Raw genomic sequence first — 20501 nt, 5'->3', positions numbered from 1 at the left:
CCCCCGCTTTGAACAGAGGATGCCCCCTGTGCGAGGCCGTGCGGATGGAGGGAGAAGCCCCCACTGAGGGATTTCCTGCTCTGCCGGGCATATGGCGTCCTGAAGCAGAAGGACTGGGAGGCACAGCCCGGATCTGGCTGTTGCGGGCCAGGTTCCACTCTGGGCCAAGGGAGTGAGGATAGGGTGGCAGCAGGCCAGGCCCCAGGAGGGCAGCTGGCCTGGCTGGGGCGTGGGACAGGCCGGTGCCCCCAGAGCCCCGGGGCAGGCACTGACCATCGCCCAGCAGAGCAGGCCGGAGTGGCCGCCTGGGCTGGGAGCCTCTCGGCAGCCATGCCAAGGGCTGAAGGAAGGCAGGGACCCCCCCCCGGGGGCTTGTCTGTCCCACAGTGGCTGCACTAGTTGTCAGCTGCATCCTGGCACCCCACCATGCTGCCGGGCTGCATCTGGCTGACCAGCGATGGGAGGATGCACAGAGGGCATGGGAATGGCCACGAGGAGCAGCCCTGGGCACTTGCACAGCCCAGCTTGCTCCACGTGGAGGCAAACCCATTGTGTTCCCCCGCACAACCATCTTCTCTGGTTTGTCATTGCTGTTTCTCCCAGAGCAGCACTGGGGAATGAGAGGTGACATGGAGACGTGACCCACTCGGTTACACAAAGACCTTGCCGCTGTTGCCATGGGCTCCAGAGCACCCCTGCTGTACAAACGTCCCAGCCTCTCCTCTCTGTCACTGGGCCACAGACAACAACTGCAGCAGCACATCAAAGACCTTGAGCTGTTCCCATTGCATGGGACCCCTCTCCCGTATGGCTCGGCGTCACTACAGAAGTAACTCAGTGGTTATTGCTGCTTGAATCCACCCGTGTATCCAGCGTTGACCCCAGGTGAGGAATAGCCTCTCCCTGCTCAGGCTCAGCAGTCCCTCTCCAGATCCTGCACACACACTTGCCAGCACAACATCCAGGCCTGTGCTCAGCTCTGATGTCTACACGGAAAGGGATCGTGTGGCCACGGGCCATGGCTCTGCAACGCATCATTGCCCTGACCCTGGAGGGAGCTATTCCAAGGCATAATTGTTTATGGTGCACATATTGATAGCTCTCAAACCAGCTTTCATGTAAGGCTGAATGCTCTGCTTCTGTTGTGTTAAGCGTGGCTGGATCTGTGATTACAGTGAAAATTAGTCATTTGTCTGATTCTGCTTTCCTCTCTTCTCCTCAAAGTGGGGCTGGAGTCCACAAAAATTTGGTGGCCTGCTCCTCCCTGCTTCATCCACCGTAGCTAGCATGCCAGACAGGCTCTGTTGGGCACACAGGTCTGACCCCTGCCGCTGCTTCTCTTGTTCCTGTTTGCAGTACGGTGTGCATTTGCTGGCAGCCCTGGCCCTTGAGGCTTGGTGTCTCCTCTGGCTCCTGGGCAACATGTTGTCCTGTTTGCTGACCTGCCCCAGCAGCAGAGGGGAACCACGCTGACCGAGTCCCCAAGGGCCTGCCTCAGCCCTGCTCTGGTAGGGCTGTGTGTCCAGCAGCAGAGATCACACACAAAGGGGCCTTTTCTCTGATGCAGGATAGGCTCCTAATAAAAAAAAGAAGGGGAAAAAAATCATATGAGATTTGGAGGTTCTCTGGAGACAGGACAGGAGGCAGGAACAACGGCCACATTGATAAATTCCCTATTTCCTGACGCCGGCCAGGGAAGGAGGGACCTCCGTAATGGCAACGCTGCAGAGCAGCAGGGGCTGGAGGTGGTAGCTGGGCCAGCTCTGTGGGGTGGTGGCCCACAGGGCATGCAGGCACACAGCAGTGCGGTCAGAGCTGGCAGGGACAAGCTGCCTGCTCCCCCTGGGGTGAGATAAGCCTGCAGAGGTTCAGCCTGAAGATGCTCTCTCCTGTTAGGAAAACAGCCATCGTCCTTCTGCCATGTCCCCCTCCCAAGCACTGCTTACAGCTGGCACCTTTTGCCAAGTGCTAATAATGCGGTTAATTACTGGGGACAGGGTGTAGACACAGCCAACACTGGGGAGGGCACAGTGTGTAGAGGGAGGGATGCCCATGGTGTGGGAACAGGGCATGGCTGTAAGCTGGTAAAAGCAGGGTGCTGACCAGGAAATGTCTTGTAACTGGACTGCTAAAAATCCTTCCCCCTCTCCCCATCAGCAAGGAGAAATCTGGGGCTCTGCCGTCCTGGACACTCTTTTGTTTTGCTCTGGCGCATGGACAGTAGCAGGAGCTGCCCATGAAGCCCCACAGAGGAATTCACTGACTCAGAGTGAGTGAGCCAGAATGTCCCGTCTGACCCCCGAAAGACTCAGGTCCTTCTGTGGGGCCCTGTGGGGACAGCCCAGCCCCACAGCGTGTTGCCCGGAAAGCCTGTGAGCAGAGGCTTGAGCCTGGGGCTGAGACTTGGTGGTTCTGGGGACGGTGGCTTGCAACAGGGCTTGCTGCTGGCACGGCCGGCTTTCGCAAAGTGCCGCGGTGGTGAAGTGGGTCCTGCCGCGGGTGTTTGCAGGGAGGCCTGGAGCCAGCTGCTGTGGAGTGCTGATACACGGGGGAGCATCTGCTTTTCCTCTCTGCTGCGCTGGCTGATAAGCACAAAGTGTATGAAGAGGGGAGGGAAAGATGGACTTGCCCAGTCTCCACGTCTGATACGGAAACATGGGCAAGGCATGGTTTGTAGGTCGAGATAATAGCCCTTGCTAGGCTAACCTAAATATGTTTTATACACAGATGTAGCAGTGAGCAGGAGTGATAATGGCAGCGGCATAGATAGATTGCTACTATCTGGGTTACAAAAGGGCTTTTATTTAATTATGCTCAATTTGCTTCCTCTGCCTTTGGATTCCTGCACTGCCGGCGCAGGGCTCGCCAGTGCCTGCTGCCCAGAGGCAGTAGCAGGCAACGAGGCAGCGGATGCCCGTGCCCCGGGGACCCGCCCTGATGCTGCCTGGGGGTGGTCGGAGCAGCCTTGCGTGGGCGTCAAGCCCGAGCTCAGTGCAGTGGTGCCGTAGGACCCCTCATGTGCCAGCCAGCTTCCCCAGGGGACTGTGTGTGGGTGAAGCCCGCGCCCCTCCCGGCTGGCTTGGCTCAAGCCCCGCGCTGATTTTATTGTGGCTGTGGCACCTGGCAGAGCTGGCACACGCTACACTGCCTTCTATTTTTAAGACTTCCCTTTGAGGGTGTGCATGGGGTAGCTGCCATCCCTGCAGATCTCATCAGGGTGATGATGAGACTCAGCTGGTGGGAGAATGCTGCCCCCACTCTCCAAGACAGAGGCATCCAGAAGAGTCATAGGGATGGCCAAGGCCATCTGGGACCGTGAAGGTCCTCCTGGCTGCACCACGCAGACCGGAAGGCTTCACGCTGGAGTTTCCCCTTGCTGAGGTATCTCCCCCCAATGAGACGAGGGACAGGGCAGGAGGAGGTCCATCCAGGGTGTCCCTGCGTAGCCAGGGAGCCAGCGGCCCTGCTGAGGCCCCCGGCACTGTGTCGGCTGCTGGCAGCTCACGGACCCAGTGGGGGAGTGGGGACACAGCACTGGTGCCCCTGAGTGCCTCCCCCCAGTAACGCCAGGTGGGGGCATGTCCAGGCTCAAGGCACAGACTGAGGACCAGGAAAGTCCTGATGGCTGGCCGGGCAGCCCCGGGGCTCACTGCCCACCCCACTGGCAGCAGCACTCAAAGCCCCACTGGACGAGACCCGGTTTTGCTCCCAGAGGCTGGAGGTTTGGTGCTGGGCCCCAGCCAGGGGTCTCACCCCGTGGGCACGGGCTTTGGGCAGGGAGCAGGGGCAGAGGAGAGCAGGAACTAGCTGGTTTTTCTCACCACACTTCCCGTTTCCACCGCTTGTGGCCATCCCTGAAGTCCAAAGCCAGATCACAGCTTTTAAAGGTATGTTTTCGCTTCTCTATTAGCACGCTTCAGCTCTGACTCACTTCCTTTCCCACCACTGCTCGTCGTTGGCAAATGCTGAAGGAGGTCCCTCTGCGAGCTCCCACCCAGGAGGCCGGCAAAGCAGCTACTGGCATGCTTTGGTCTGTTTCCTTCAGCACGAGCAGTTTCAGTAACTTGCCAGGTCAGACACCCAGGCTGAGGTTCAGGATATACCTGTGCTCCCCTAAGCCTTGTTCCCCACCCACAGGCTTCTTAGGAGGAGCAAGCCAACACTAATCAGTGCTTGTTTGCTTCCTTTTATTGTTGGCTTTGAGCTTGTGGGCTCTCGCCCAGGATGTTTGATTTTTTGTCTGGAGCATCTGGAAACCCTGAGAATTTCAGACATTGCAGGTAGTTGTCACAACATATAGGTAATCCATCCCTGCCCTTTCAGAGAAGGAGGATCTGGGGAGGGCTGAAGTTTTTCACCAAGGAAGCTTCTAACAGATGCTTGAAGCTCTAGCTAAGGATGCATTAATTAATCTTCAGGGACTCTGGCCAAGCAGCCTGGCAGAGCAGCCCTCCTCCAGCCAGGTACAGGGAGGTGGAATGACATCCCCAAGGTCACCGATGGCACAGCTGGCAGGTCTGGGGATGGGAGCCTTGAGCCCTCCGGGCACTGGCAAGAAGCTGGGCTGCTCCTGTGCGAGCGTGAATGGGGGCACTGGTGCCAAAGGGCCTCGCAGCGTGCCTGCTGCCGGGCGCTCCTCCTCTGAGGTGGGCATGGGCTGCCCCAATGTTGGTGCTTGGAGGCTCCTGCTACGTCCCTCTGGTGTGGTGATAGGCAGAGTCCCTGCTCCCCCAAGGTGTCACACCAGTCTCCAGCCACTGCCTAAAGTCTCTTTGAGAGGTGGGAGAGATTTTGAAGCACCTGCCAGCCCCCAGTACCTCTCCTCTGCCCCGCGAGCTGCAGGCAGGGGCAAGACCACAGTTTTTGTCATGCTCAGAAAAACATCACGTGAAGCCTGGTTGCTTTTCCACCTTGATTTACTATCAGCTTTGACAAGCTCTGTCTCTTGGCTCCTCTGATACTGCCAGCCGTGTCTAATGCTGTTGATTTGATAATATATCTAATCTGGCTTTCTTGAAAACGGCCGGTATCTCAGAGCTGCTGTTCTCCTACTTGAACCATCTTCCTTCCTTGCCTTCTTTCTATCTTTCCCAGCTGGGGCCAATCTGTCCGGGAAATAGTCCAATTTGCTTCCATCTGATGGGAGCGGATCCCAGCTCCATTCCCTTCATCTACTTCGGAGTCAAAATCAGCCTAGGTCATTATTTTGAAATCCTTCATTTTCCTCCTCTGCATTTTTGCTGCTGCTTTTCTCCCTCAGTGGAGGCACTGGTGAAAATACCTCTAAATACCCCTTCCTTCAGGATTTTCGCAGAGCAACCACCACCCACTCGGCACAACACAGACATTTGAGGTCCAGACAAGATATCCCCACTTTTTAGACCCTCCCATGGTCTGAGGAGGAGCACCAGTGTCCCATGTTAGATACTACTTAAACTAGCAGATCTGGGCCAGGCCTAAATCTCTCTGCAGATGTCCCCTGAGGGCTGGGGGCACCAGACACATGTGGAGCCCCTCAAGCCCAACTCACAGTGCCCTCCATCACGCATCTCCCATGGCTGCCAGTTGCCATGTGAGGAGGCCAGGGTCTCTGTTACACGGTGGTGTATTGCTGCAGGACCTCTTGGCCCCTCTTGCTCCATCAGATGCTCGCTGGATGGAACAAGGAAGGGCCTATCTGAGCTCACCATCATCCTGGGTGCAGATTTGGTGTCAGGCACCAACAGGCCTTAACAGCCCCGAGCAGCCCCACCTGGAGCCTCCGCCCACACCCCTGGCCAGGGCCCAGGAGCTCATTTAAGCCCAGGGCTGGGTCCTCAGGTCTAGCCTGGGCTATGTTGTAGATGCTGCTCTCCAGCCCTGTCTCTGGCCTTGCCTTCTAGATGCACTGTAGGTACCTTATCTCCTGAATGGGCCCGCTGATGGTGCGTTACAGCTTGTCTCCAGTCTTGTCTTTAGCCCTGTCTCCTGGATGGGCTTTGGACTTATGCTGTAGCCTTGTCTCTGATCCCGTCTTCTTTTGCTCCTGATGGGAACCCCTGGATGGACCCTGGACCTGGTGCATTGCTTGCCTTGTCTGGGGCTGTTGGGGGACCCTGTCACCTGCCTCTGCCAGCTGTGGTCAGACCCTGCAGGGCTGTACCCTGTCAGTGAGGGCTCTGCCTGTGCTGGGCCCCCCCTCGCTGCTCCCCAGTGCTCAGCATGGGGAGAAAGACTTGCTGCTTCTGCACTGCCAGTGTCCTTCCATCTTTCATGGTGCTCAGCTGGCATTGCAATTTGCTTGGCTCAACCCCCCAGGACTGCGATTTAAGTGGAGCCATTAACTCAGCCAGCACCACATATCCAGGGTCTCTGGATGCAGTGTGAGCATGTTAATGTTATTTATGTAGTATTTCCTGATCTGAAGCACTGCAGCTTCAGTCAGGCTTTGCAAAAGAGGATGTAGCTTTAGACTGAAGTAGACACCATCTCTGGTGTAAGAGACCTCGCAGGAGAGGGTGAGGCAGGGGGGCTGTGTCAGGACCCAGGAGATGCAGCCAGCCTGAAGCTCAGAGTTTCCCTAGCAGCCCTCTGACTGTCGGCACAGCAAAAGTGGGCACCTCAGTGCTCTGATCGCCTAGGGCGAGGTGACTGTGGTGGAGGAGTCCCACAGATGGAGACATTGCAGATGTTATAACCATGCATGGAACTTCACCAAGAGCTTGTCCTTGTTTGATGCAGAAGCCCACTGCTACGAGACCTGGGTCTCTTCTGCTGCTGCTCAGTGATCTGCTGGAGGTGGGGGCTGCATGCATGGATCAATGGTTGGATCTGTCAGCCCCAAGAAGCATCATCAGGCAAGATCAAGGGAAATTCCTTGCACCAGCTCTGAAACACAGCTACACGGAGAGGCAAACGTGGCCTGTTGAGGAGCACAGAGCAAGGCTGCGTGGGGCCCGTGGGCAGGCTGTGGAAGAGCTGGATGCATCCTGCAGAGCTGCTGGGAACTGCAGGTGAGTGATGTGTAAATACATGAGAAGCTGCCAGGACATCCTTCTCTTGCTGGGTGGGTCTTCAAGCATTACAACCACAGTAGCGCTGGCCATCCATGTCTCTGCCATCCTGGGGAACTGAAACTGGTAAAGTCTCTGAGGAAGTGCTCCCAGTTTGCATGACTTGGGGTTTCCAGAGCATTGCTGGTCACCATGAGGTGGCACAGGAGGTCCTGCTGACACAGCTCGGGGTGGCCCTTGGGCAGCTCCCTGGGATCAGAGCCATGCCCCTGAAGACTGGTACAACCGTCCTTTGGAGGTCATCCGGGGAACAAGGCTTCCAGTATCCTCAAAGGGACATAGGAGGGAAAGTGGGGAGGCCAGATTGACGCCTGCTTTGGGACACCGAGTTCAGAGTGATCTTAGCAGGGTGTTTAAATTGGTGCTTGTGAAAATAATGAATCGGCCAGTGTAGCTGGTTGGAAATTATGGGTAACTGCATGTCCATTTGGCCTGCAGTCAAAAGTGCTTTAAGCCTGTAAGCAAACAAATGCAAACCTGTAGCAAAGTCCAGCCCTCCTAAAGGAGGGGAGGTAACATGGCGGAAAGTGGGGAGAGCCGGATGTAATGCACTTGTCCATGTGCGGGCTGAAACGTTCTCATCGAGTGCAAGGGGTCTCTGCGCTTCGGTTGCTGCGCTGCCTGCAGAGGACAGGCTGGCACATCTGAAATGGTCACTAAGCTTTTTCTAAGTTGATGGTGGTGAAAAGAGAATTGCCACTGAATTGTCTAGTTTATGGATCCACCAAGTTAATTAACCATGATTGATAAGCCACTGCCAGAATGAACCATACTGTGGGCTTATCTGTATAATCCCTGTTTGTGTGTTTAAATACTGATAGGAGAGCCAAAAAAAAAAATCCAGACAAAAAGATAAGGCTGAAGATGCATGGTGATGTCTTGGAAACTTAATTTAGCGGGGAAAATATCCCTTTTAAAACTACATTACTAACTGCTGTCAAGTGACAGCCATTTGGCCTTCACGTGCCGTAGATGAATTCAGCCAAGTTGTATCAGACCTCTCTTGAAAGCATGGTGTGTGCCACTAACCAGGCTTCTTCCCTGGTGCTCTGGGTGCATAAAATCTGCACGATTGCTTTGTGATGGGGCTTGTCAACAGAGACTGCAGCTGGGTTATGCATCACTTTAATTTGTCATGTGAGCTGGTTTCACACCAATATCTCTGGAGGGAAAATGCTGGAAAGCTGGGGGAGGGAGAAGAGGGGATGTCAGATGCAACCTCCCCGCCCCAGTTCTTGATGGAAATGTTTCTCCCTCTCCACCAGCTAATGACTAGTCCTAATTTAATAGAATGGAGCAAAGTGGCCAACATAAAATGTATGTGTTTTGTTTTCACATCTGAGTCTAACATGGCCACAAGTCATAGTCTGAAATGATTGGGGGTGTTATCAGTCACACAATCTGACATTTTGCCAAAAGGTCTCTTTTGTCTCTTCTCTGAAGTGTGAAAACAAGGGATGCTATTTCTTGTGTTCTGTAAAGAGAAATGTGGGTTGCAGAGTCTTAAGGAGCCATTAGATGAAGGAAACCAAAGAAGGAAAGAAAAATCAAGACCTCTTCCTTCCGATAATCACAAATACTGGACCTCTAGGGACACTTAATGGAAAACATTTTTAGGAAGCACCTGAAAAACTGCCATGGAAATTTCCCAGCCTAGCCATCATATTGTCTCCTGCATCCTTCACCGGGATAATCTTGAGAAAAATCAAAGAATCAGATCATCACTTGATTTTTTTTTTTTTTATTTTGTATTTATTTATTCAGTTGCCATTAATAACAATAAAAATGAAATTACCCACCCATGACTCTGAGTTCCCCTGACACTTAGTTAAAGTACACAATTATGCAAAACAGGCGGACTCCCACTGCATGTTATCCCAAGCAGCAAAAGCATAAACCAAACATAAGCCCCTCCACGGAGACAAATTACTCACCCATCAAAAGAATTACTCACTGTGGAGAAGTACACTTTTACAAGGTTGATTTTAAGTGTGCAGATGAATGTTACAGCTGGTAAGAATTCATTAGTCAATGAATCTGCAGCAAAGGAAAAGATAAGGAGACATAGATTTGTTTTTCCTAAGTGGAAAGGGTCTTATACTGTGCTGCTTGAAAATGAAATGCCCTATTCTCTTCCTTTCTCAAATCAGGAAGGTGTTTGATCATGTGTCTAGCTTTAAGCTCACAATTAGCCCTCCTGAAATTAGAATAATTATTTGTTTTCTTCAGGAGTTGCATTGTTAGACATCTTGCAAAGACAACTGCTCCCTACGAGAGGGGCAATGAGTGCAAAGGTATAATACAAATGCCTTTTTCTAACACTCCCCCTCAACATGCTGCCATTTCTCTCCTGGTATGTACAGAGCCAGGGATCTGTATGGCCACCTTGCAATCTGTCTGTTTTGTGGCTCTGTTGGCATTTGCCAAAATCAGGGCTGATTAACATGCTATTGAAAACCATCCCCTCCTGGTCCTGAGCAGCCAGCCCAACCATTCAGCTCTTCCCAATAAATTACTAATCTGGCCTTGCAACAAGCAGCTCCCCACAGCAGCTTTACTGCAATCCTAGTAAACAACATATGTGAGGATGAGCTGGTGAAGCTGCTGTAAAGGCATTTGCTGCTTTCAAATTCCAGCTCCCGTGTTGTGCACAGACCTGCTGTTACAGCAAGCAGAGCCCACCTGTTGGCAGCATGAACGCAGAGGCTAAAATTCAGTGTATGTGCATGTGCGGTGACTGCAGAGTACCGCTGAGTCCCTCCGGATGAGGAAGATCAGATACTGCAGCAGCAGAGCTCACCTGAGCACCTGGCTGCGTACCTCACGCTGAAGCCCATTCTGTGGCTAGCAGGCAATATTCACAATGTCCGTGTCTAGCACCTTTACTGAGCGCTACATAGACGTAATGCTAACCAAAGCTGTGCTGGGACCAACTTCCTTGGTTACTTGGTATTTCCTAAATCCATTCATTCTTCGGTTGCTTCTTCTGATGCTCCCTCCCCCTCTCCCTCCGCAGTCTGTGTCCATGGAGGATATGCACATGAAAGGAGGAAAGAATTGGACCCTTAGGGAGGAAGTAGACATTGGCTTTTTTTATCTTGTTCTGGAACAAAAAGCTCCAGCCAGGAGCTGTTCTAATTAGGTCTTAGCGTAAAACAGATGCAAAGTTTCATGCAGCAAGTGAAGCGGCATAGGGAAACGGATATATTTTTACATGCTGTCGTTCCCCATCTCTTGGATGGGATCAGAGCTATTGGATCTGAAGCTGATTAAGTGTGAGACCCCAGCACAATAACAAAAGTATTGGCCACCAGTTTCTTAATGATTGTCTGGGAGCTGGAGTGCAATGTTCATTTGAAATACAGGCCACAAACAAGCTCTTCCCATTTTTTACTCCTCCCCACTTTCAGTGTTAGAAAGAATGAAAGAAAAACAGGTTTGCTAATAGTGCCAGATCTGGAGGCAAGAGGTACATTTACATTCAAAACCTTGCATGAACGTCCAGCTGCAAGAGTTTCCAAGCGAGGCAAAAGCTAGCAAGTGAAAGAAGTTGGACAATCACACTCATTTGTCTGCCTTGTTTTCATTGAAATAATTCAGGCAAGACCAACTGTGTTACTTGGATTCTCTAAGGTATAATTTAGGCATGAGATGTTTACAATCAACTCTCATTTGCATCAACCGAGGGAAAACATTGGATCTGTTGGATATTTCAACTGGTGGGTTAATTACTAGTTTAACCACTAATATTTATTCAACCTTCTGCATGTGAACAGCCACCAGGCCAGATCCTGCCACTCTTGCTACTGTGCTTACTCTGCAGGTTTCATGCAAGCGAGAGAGGAGTGCAGGACGTGGCCCTGCGAGAGAGGTTCTAGTTTTGCCGAGGAGAATTGGTGCCAGAGATGGATGTCTGACTGAAAGCCCTAGAAATGTTAGATCTGCTGGGAACAACATGCTCTCCCTTTTTGCAGTCCCAGGAATGAGCTTAAACAAAGATACTGTTTACTATGGGCCACGCTCTGTCATCCCTGCTAGTGATGATTATTGAACTGCTTAGCAAATAGCTTGATAAAATCAATGGAACCATTTGTGAGATAGGAAACCTCACCGTGTGTGCAAGGAGCTCAGGGACTGGCCCCCAGACTCTTTCATGAGTGCTGCGCAGAGAAGTCTAAACACTGCTAAGCAAGGCTAAAATGAACAAGGCAATTGATTGACAGTTTTGATTGAAACCAGAAGTAAGTTTTGCTGTTGGTTTTTTTTTTAAACCCAGGCTTAAATAGACATCACTTAGAAGAAGAACATTGATCGAAAGATAAACCCAGTGCATGAGAGGACCCTGAAGGTGAAAAGCACCATTAAGTAGGTTAAAGGAGCCTGCCCTCGCATGACAAGCTGTTCTCTGTGCAGGAGGACAGAGAGCACCGAGAAGGAGATAAGAAGATTACGAGGTCAGATTCCAGGTTATGGAAACCTCGGTGGCTTGCTCCATCTTGGGCACCTCTGCATGGATTGCAGATGAGACCCTAACGAGTGCCAGCTGTGATGGTTTTGGTGCTACTCGCACCTCTCCTCCGGGAGCTGACCCAAACCTGTCAACTAATTTCTATATGCCAGCGGCTCTCCGGGTGGGTATTTAGCCGCCTGGCCTGAAAGGACTCACTAGGAGGGGCGAGAAAGGCCCCATATTTCATGCCACGTCCTAAAGTCACCTAGTGAAATGTGTGTTTTCCCACCGTGACCTCTGACAGACCCTTGGTTGCCTCCCCTGGATGATGGGGACAGCCGAGTCACTCGCCGGGGAGGAGTAGAATAACACTGGGCTCGGCCCCGAGTGCTCGGGGCTGGGTTGCTCTGCAGAGCAGGAGGGAGGCAAAACCAGGTCCTGCCCCGGATGGGTGTTTTGCTGCTGGTTGCAGGAGGTGGAAGTCAACAGGAGGGAAATCCCAGGTTCAGGTCTGGGAGAACACAAAAGCTGACGGAGCCCAAATCTGACCCAACGGTGTGAGTGAACTGGGTTTGCCTCTGTCCAGTGATCAAATCCTCCCAACACACACCTCATCTTGAGAGGCAGAGGAGCTCAGTGCCCAGGCTGTCACCTTCAGCGCAGAGCCAGTGCCTGCAGCTCGTTAGTCCTCATTAAAGCTCATTATTGCTTTTCTCTTCAGATGAATGCCATGAAGCGAAGGGTTGCTGCCGTTTCCCTAGCCTTTCCAGAGCTAAGCAGGCCATTTAATTTAATGAAGCTATTGCTCTGCACCCTGTGTAAGTAACTACATCACTTACTTACATTGAACTTGGGTAGGATGGCAGTGTTATTTGTATGATTCCTTCTACCCTTGCAGGGCAGAAGACGCTGAGAAAAGGGAGTCCCCTGTGACATCCATGACCCCTGAGATACACAGCACACCTATGTACTATGTAATATGTGGATGTGAAAATAGCAGAGAGACTACTGCTTAGATAGAAAGATGGAACAGCTGACATTCAAGTGATAAAAGTACCCCAATCTTTAACTGTATGGTGTTTACATTTTAAAAAAGAGTGAGTGTTGAAAGGTCATTTTAACTATTTAGGCTGTTGATTACCTTTTCTTTTCCACTTTTCTCAGCTGTATCAGCAGGTTGCTCCATCTCTCTTTGCTTTACCACTACTTCTGCTCAGTTTCAGGATCACATTCACCGGTGGGTGAAGCACTTTGGGTGCCTGTTCTACTGGGTTATCCAGATAGTCCAAAGAAAAAGCTGGTTTCACTTGTATAAAGATTCATGTGAAAGTTTCCATTAGTACGCAGTTTTGTAACATCGCATATTTTACATCATTGATTTTGTACACAGACATAAATATGCACAGAAGCATGCAGATTGAACATAAACAGTATCTTTGCAGGCTAAACTGAAACTGCTTGATAGCTCTCCTTTTCTGCTTTTCTGCTACAAAATTCAAAATGCTACTAGTCCAGTATAGGACTTGCTGACATTTTAAATGTGTATGTGCGCACATGTCTTTTTTATACATATATGTGTGTGTGTGACTTTTAACTTTTAGCTTATCTCTAAGATTAATGAATGTGTTGACTGCACATGAGAAATGTGTAAACCTTTAAGACTGTTGGGGTCACCAGGGAGATGTCAAGAATGACATCACACTGTTTACAATACGTCCAAAAATATACAACACCAGATGACACCCCACAAGTGACATTATAATGAGAGACAGCTATTAGAGGCAATGTAAAACACATGCTGCTGGATGCCACACATCAAAGATTTATCTCGAAATTGCAGATAGCAGGCCATTGCAAGGCATAGGTAGGAAAACATTTCAGGTTTCCTAGTAAAAAGCAGTGGGCACATACATTTGTAACTGATGCCTGCTAATAAGTTACTCGGAGAGGCTGACCCTGCGCCTCTATTCAAATGCCAGGATGTGGCGCAAGAGCTGCAGGACCTGATCGACTCATGTGGGGTGCAGTGAGGTCGAGGAGGGTCTTCCCGTAACAGCCGAGTACTGCCTTGCCTTTACTGGAAGTGGCATGGGCACACTGTGGGCAGGGTTGGGGTGCAGGTGGGGTGCAGGGATAGAGCTTGGGGCTGGCCACAGGTGGGTCGTTGGCAGGGACCTCTGGGCTGGAGTTCAAGCAGGGATGGCACAGGGCATGAAGGTAAGGGTGCTGGAGGACGGGACCGATGGGCCAGGGCTGGGTAAACGCCAGGAGGGTCCCTGGCGGGGTCATGGTTAGAGGTGTCAGTACCCAGCTCGATTTGCTGACGGTAATTACTGCTTGGGTAGGTTTTGGAGATGGTGCTGTCAACAGCTATCTGAACAAGGCTTGGGCTGGGGCTGGGGCTGGCTGGCGTTAGGAGGCTGGGGTTAAAACCAGCTGAGGCTCAGGATAGCAGAGGCTGCGAGTCAGCACTACAGCTGGATGCAGAAGCTATGGGACGGTGTGCAGGGCTGTTTGGCAAGGGCTTCATGCCTGGCCAAGGGTCATAGCAATGACAAGTGACTTGAAGCTGGGGCTGACCTTGGCAGAAGCCCATGAATTTGCACAGGCCCTGGGTCCAGCAGTGTCTGCAGAGCTTGTTCAGGGCAGGTGGCAGCTGTGGCCGCTCGGCTGGGATTGGGACAGGGCCTGTCAGAGGGAACTGAGGATATAGGATGGAGCCAGGAGGTACCACCTTGGGTATACAGAGGTTTGCCAGCGACAGGCCCTGCCAAGCTGAGGGCACATCTGAAGCTGGTCTGGGGTCCACTCTGTTCAGCAAGGTGGAGACCAGAGATGCTTAGAGCTGGACACACCAAATACAGAGTTGACTCAGAGCTCAGTGCAACATGGTATATCTTTTAAAGCAATTATGAGATTTTAACAAAAATGCTTAGGTTTGTATTAAGATGTGCAAAGCAAACAATAATTTTATGATTAACCACATTTAACCCTTTCACTTCAAAGCACATAATAAGCATCAACACTGAAGCCTCAACAAGCCCAGTGAACATCGGAGAGAATAATGTTGAAGCCACTGAGGTAAGTTAAACTGGTTGGAATTAACAAGGGCAATGTGGGCTGTAATAATATACTTACAGCCTGGTGATCATACTGTGGGAAGGAAGGGAAGGGGATTAAATCCCTGTTTAGTTTAAGTTGCATTTTAGTGCAGCCAGTTCTTCAGTAGTACACAGTTAAAAATGTAGTCTGTCAAATCCTGCTGACATATTTTGGCAATAGATATTTCCTCTAATTGAAAGCAATTGTTGTGTTGTAAGCTTTCCCCCTTTCCCATTTGTTTTGGTTAACGGGTAGTGGTGGCCTGTCTACTTAAGCACGTATTGAGCAACTGCTCACTGGAAAGTTAGCATATTGCAAAGAGTGCGGCACGACCATGCCTGACTTCATAAGGACAAACTTCCTCCGGACTTTGGTGGAGGATGTTTGAACAAAGCTGGTAGGATCAGCCTCGCTGGTTGTTATTGCAGGGCTTTGCTGTTTGGGTCAGCTAGGGCCTTCATGTGTGAGTCCCAGGGTAAAAACCAGGCTCACTTCCAACGCAGCCATGCTTTGTTTTGAACAATCAGCATGGCCCCCACTGTGAATCCCACAAGGGGATGCTCTGCTTTATGTTGTGTTCACTTCCTTTGCTTGGAGCCAAGTACTGCATCCTACACTGCTGGAATGCAGTCAAGACACACGGGGCCTGTGTGGACGGCCTGACGCAGAGTAGACATGGCCGGCCCCTGTTGTGTCGGGCGCTGCTGCTGCTCCAGCAGGAGTTTTAGTGGTGTGGGTGGGCAGGGCCCTGCAGCCCTTGGGGGGCTTAACAAGCCCCTGCTCAGTCAGTCCAGGCAAAACTGTGCTAAAACCACCACTGCCCACAGCGACTGTGCCAGCCCTGCTGCTTCCCCATGGGGCTGCTCCCTCGCCTGTCCTGTGCCTGCGGTCCTGCACCCTTGGATCCCAGCGCTCTGCCAGCTGGCAGCCCGGCTGCGGTGTGTCACGAGCTGGGCAGCGGCGTTTGCGGCTCTTGGGACCTGGTGGGGAGCAGCTGCCCGGTCCCAGTGGGGTGTTGAGGCTGGTGTTGGGATGGGACCCACAGAGCAGCGCCTGTGCACCAGGGTGCTGGGGGCTTGCATCCTCCTGTCTCTGTGCTCCAAGAAACACACCTGTGCTGTCCTCACAGGATGTCAGTCGGGGCGCTCAGTCTTGATACACCCTTTATCTGACATGCCTCTGAAGCTCAGAGAGGTGCCATGCACCTCAGTTTCCCTGAAGGTCATAGCAGGATTGGATGAAACCCTCCTTTACCCTGTAGTTGCATCAAGTCTGATCATCCGGCCAGAAACCCCCTCAGGCTGGTGCTGGTCAGGATCCAGCCAAAGCAGGGACTTACTCTGCCATGCACACCTGCACCCATGCCTGTCTGCGATGCCTCACAGTCTGCATTGACAAGGGACAGGTATGGATGAGAGACTGTTAGTGTAGCGAGGCTGGGGCTCGAAGGGTTTGTGTCTTCGTCCGACCACTAGCCCCAGCACATGCTAAATTTCCCGCAGAGCAGAGCTGGAGATGCATTTGAGCTCACCAGCCATGTTTCCAGCCCTGACTAGTGTGAAGCTGGGGGGAGTGAGTGCCAAGCCCTTTCTAAGCCTCTAAGGAAAATAAAAGCAACAGGTCACTGAGGAGACCTGCGGGAAACTGGGGAACCTGCTGCTTTTGCATCCTAGCTTTCCACACACAGCGCCCGGGTCAAACCCCAGCACAGGCTACAAAAGACACATTTTCTCATTGCCTTGTGATAAACCTCCTGGTCTGGAAAATCCTGCCGTTACTGTGTGTGTGAACTTTCACCAGCACCGAATCTGTCATTAACCTAGAAGGAGACCTTTTCATGCTCACAACCTCTGTCTGCACAGCTCCTCTCTGGAGGCGAATCCCTCACGGTGAACACGTCAGCTGGCTGCACGCTGCAGACAAGGTTATGACTGCATTACATACTCTGAAGGGAGCAATGCTCTATATTACACTGGGAAAGGTTCATCTCTGAAAACAAAGAGGCTTAAGGAAAAAAAAGCGTGATTTTACTCAGAAAGTGCCTCAGGTCCCCATAAATCCCTCTCCTCCTTGCTCAAACCAGGGTTGGAGGCCAGCAGCAGGGTGGCAGCGGAGCATGCTGCGCTGGTGTGATTCCTGCTACAGCCATTTGCAGTGAAGCCTGAGACCACACCAGAGCATGTGCTTAGGTTAAAGGACGGTGTCGTGGTTTAACTGCCGAAACCAGGACAGACGGGAAGGGACCTTGCCTTAATCTTTCTGCTAAGCACCTAGCAGACTCGCAGTGTGCTAAATCATTAGTAATAACAGTAATGACAATCTGGCCTCCTTCTCCATGAGCAGTGCCTGCAATACAGGTTAATAACAATAAAACAGGGACTCGGTCCACGCCTATCCAAAAATATACCGAGGATTGCTAATCAGTCTATTTCCAAGCCCTCTATTATTTCTGAGTGCCCTGAAGTGCCTTAGCGAGCACTTTGCTGATGCATCTAGCCTGATGACACAAGGCACTAACAACTGACTGGACAAAGGCAGGGTGGCAGGCAGGACTGGAGAGCATCAGATGAGTGTGGTGATCAGGGAACAGCTCTTGTTCAGGCAATGATTTCTCTGTGTCTAAGTGCTTCTCAGCGCCTCCTCAGCTCCCAGAGAGAGCCCTGTCCTGTCCGGCTCTGGGCTGGGCTGGTGGAGACCAAGTGGGACTGCTCCGCTCTCACCTACCTCTTACCCTCTTCTCTCAGAAAACTGCTAGCGGCCTCTCTCAGGATGGGGAAGGCATGAGTTGGACCCTTGCTCTGATCCAGTACAGCTATTCAATGGCCATTTTCTATCACTATAGGTTTCTGAAAGGGAAAGCGAGCAGCCAGAAGGATTCAAAACACGTGTCTGCTAAGCGTTTGTGAATGCACCTTATGGTCTCCTGCCAACCTGCGCTGCAATCATATAGAAAAATGACCCAAATAGCACACTTAGAGGCAAAGAGTGAAGGAGATGAAAAAAAAAAAAAGAGGACTGGCTGCCTGGGTAGGAGCAGAGGGACCTTCTGACCTGCTGCACAGCGGCAGCTGGGGCAGCTCCTGGGTGGCTGAGGCTGTGTGTTGGCTTTTCCTCTGCTGGGGCGCCAAGCAGCCCCTCTGCAGTGGCTGGCTCCCCAGGGCTCGTCTCTGCAGCAGGGCCATGCAGGGCAGAGGAGAGGTGGCCGCTCCACGTGCCGGCCCATGCCGCCCAGTCAAACCTTCCCGATGCGCTCAGTGTCACAAGCAAGGACACGAAGTGCATTGCTCTTCTCCCAGGTGCCAGCTCCTGAGCCAGTCCTCCGTGCCTCCGCGCGCAGGCAGTCCCCAGGGGGTCCCCGCCGACGGGCATCAAGGCAGCAGTGGTCCCGCATGCCCATCCCACAGGCAGCGCCTCACCTCTGCCCTGCTGCCAGCTGCCAGTGTTCGCTGAGAGCTGCTGAGTCAAACCTGGCCATCTCTGGCATGCGAGGGCGAACTTTCTTCCCAAATCTGCAGAGCGCTTTATGGTTACCTTGCAGATAAAGCCCGCTAAATAAATAGATGTTTATACTCCCTGTATTAACGTGATTAGATCCTGTTTTTTGACAGTGTTGAGTCAATATAACCTGAGTAATTGCATGAGTAACTCATGTTTCCCCTAAAGGGAAACTGTTCTCGTATAAATATATTTATTAATAATTAAAGTGTTTTTGAGTTCTTGTGCACACAGCCCCTCTCCCCTACAGAGATGTCTGAAAGGCTGTTATCTTTAAACCTGTGCAGGAGTCAAACAGGAAGGGACTTTGGCAGGGGGGTGATGGTCTACGGCAAGAGGCATGTGGTTTAATTTTGACCTTGTTTTTCTTCCTGAACAAAAAATAATGGTGAGATCTGTGTATGAGAGATTTAAAAACCTCTACTACTCCATTAGGAGCATTACCCTGAAATACTCACTGGAGCTTCTAACAGCCCAGATAATAGGGGTGGGAAATAATTTCTGGAAAATATTCCCCTCAAAGCATCTTACCAGAGGATTGTTTCCTAACAACAACAACAACAACAACAATAAAATCTTTGTCAAATAATCCTTCAATACCACCAATATTTTGGCTTTAATTGTATCGGTGTAGATAACTGCTCGGCATAGGAAATGGGAGTCAGAGCTCCTGGTGGATTTTTTCTGACAAAGCTAGTGGTGGATACCTTTGGGTAAGTCACACATTTTTCTATGTTCTTTGGCCTAATTTTTTTTTTAACTGACTGTAATCTGGAACCTAATTCGATATGCCTTAAAAAGCTGATTTCACATGGAAGATGCTCTACTATCAGGATAAGCAGCCATAAGAAATCCTAAAATAGGCAGATTAAGGGTTTGGGATCATGGGGGTTTATTTCTATGCAATTAAAGACATGATCACATTTAAAACTTGCTAACTTGTAATTTAAAAAAAAAAAACCAACAACTGGGAGTCCCACATTTAAAAACAGCTAATACCTCTATTAATTAAGGATATGATTAGCAGAGACAATGAGTTAGATAGCATGAAAGCACAGCATTTAATTCAATGCACATTTTCGGTGGACGTGGCATGGCCAAGGCCGTTATGTATTAATTAGTGCTCTGAAGAGGGCGAGGAGGACAGGAAGGGGGTGAGGGAAATTGGCAGGTGTAGAAATGAGATTAGACAACAACAGAGGATTTTTCTCTCCAGAACAGAAGTCGTGCCGAATCCTCATCAGCCTCGCTAACATATTTTGTATAAACGAAGACATGTGCCACAAGAACAGGCAGGGCAGTGCGGCAATGCTTGGGGACAGGGAGGGGGAGGACAGCTTTCCAGGGCTCGCCTGCGGAGCACTTCCAGGTGGTTTTGACCAAATACCAGCCTCGATTTCCCACCCTTGCTTTAAATGCTGCTGGCTATTTGTCGATGGCAAGGTGCCTCCAGGCTCAACCCTTACAAGGGGACCTGTGTCACTGTACTGATGTACTGCTGTACCAAGCCTACAAGCTTCCCCTTTGCTTTTCTCCACCGTGTGGGTGCTCCAGCTAGGTTTCTGCTCTTAGTGGAAGCTCAGGCTTGAGACAAGGATGCTGTGCCCACATCCTATAACCGCTCCACTTGGCTGTCAGCTCTGCTGTTGCTTCGGCTTGAAGCATCCACACAGTGCTGCAAGCACCATGACCAGGGTATCTGCTGTGCGCTGGAGCCCACCCGTGCCTCCTTTTGCATGAGGACCTGGATGTGCTGCCCAAGGAGCCAGGTCCCTCCTGGGTGCACTCTGAGTCTACGGCTGTGCCCCGTGTTGTGATGGTGCGGCAGGAGGCGAGTGCTGGTCTGGGCAACCACTCAGGGCTCTTTCACTTAGATGGCAGGGACATAAGCTACATGGGCAAACAAAGCATCTGCTGCAGAGTGTGGCCCCAGTCTCCACAAAGCATCTGCTGCAGAGTGTGGCCCCAGACAGTCTCCCGTCCCAGGACAGATCCTGACTTTCTCTGTAGAGCCTCGCCCGGTAGCACTCCTTGGTCTCGGAGTGCATTACCCTCCACGACGAGGGGGTAAGTTCAGATGCCCGCAGACGATGAAGAACTGCAGTGGATGTGAACTGACACCTTCACCCATGCAGGTAGAGCGCTCCCACGCCAATAAGGGAGGGTGGATCAGAGGCTGCGCTACCTCGAGGCTGCTCCCCCTGCTGTGGATTCCAGCGGGTGGAATTTGGGAATATCATCACTTCTTTCTCTGTGTCTTTTTTTTTTTCACAGTTAAAAAAGAGCCCGTTGGAGGGCAGAGGAGATGCACAGTCCTATTTTGAACTCGGCTTTTGGCAAGGCGTGCGGGCAAAGCTCCTCTGGGGGTGGAGCCCGGCGGCAGCCCGCGCTTCGCCCCCCGC

At 51.4% G+C, this 20501-nt stretch overlaps 1 protein-coding gene across 1 annotated transcript in view; it reads left to right on the top strand.

Annotated features, from left to right (window-relative positions):
- The first annotated feature begins 7569 nt into the window (after positions 1-7569).
- The window catches only part of LOC103902902 (plexin-D1-like), a 44245-nt gene continuing 31313 nt past the window's right edge, over positions 7570-20501 (top strand). The window contains 1 exon segment of the mRNA XM_009284019.1: positions 7570-7595. Within this exon segment, the coding sequence (XP_009282294.1) occupies positions 7570-7595 (26 nt within the window).

This window comes from Aptenodytes forsteri, unplaced genomic scaffold, assembly GCF_000699145.1.
Source record: "Aptenodytes forsteri isolate BGI_AS27 unplaced genomic scaffold, ASM69914v1 Scaffold267, whole genome shotgun sequence".
NCBI lineage: Eukaryota > Metazoa > Chordata > Aves > Sphenisciformes > Spheniscidae > Aptenodytes > Aptenodytes forsteri.
The sequence above is the reverse complement of the archived record's forward strand: the minus strand, read 5'-3'. Positions and strand labels throughout refer to the sequence as shown.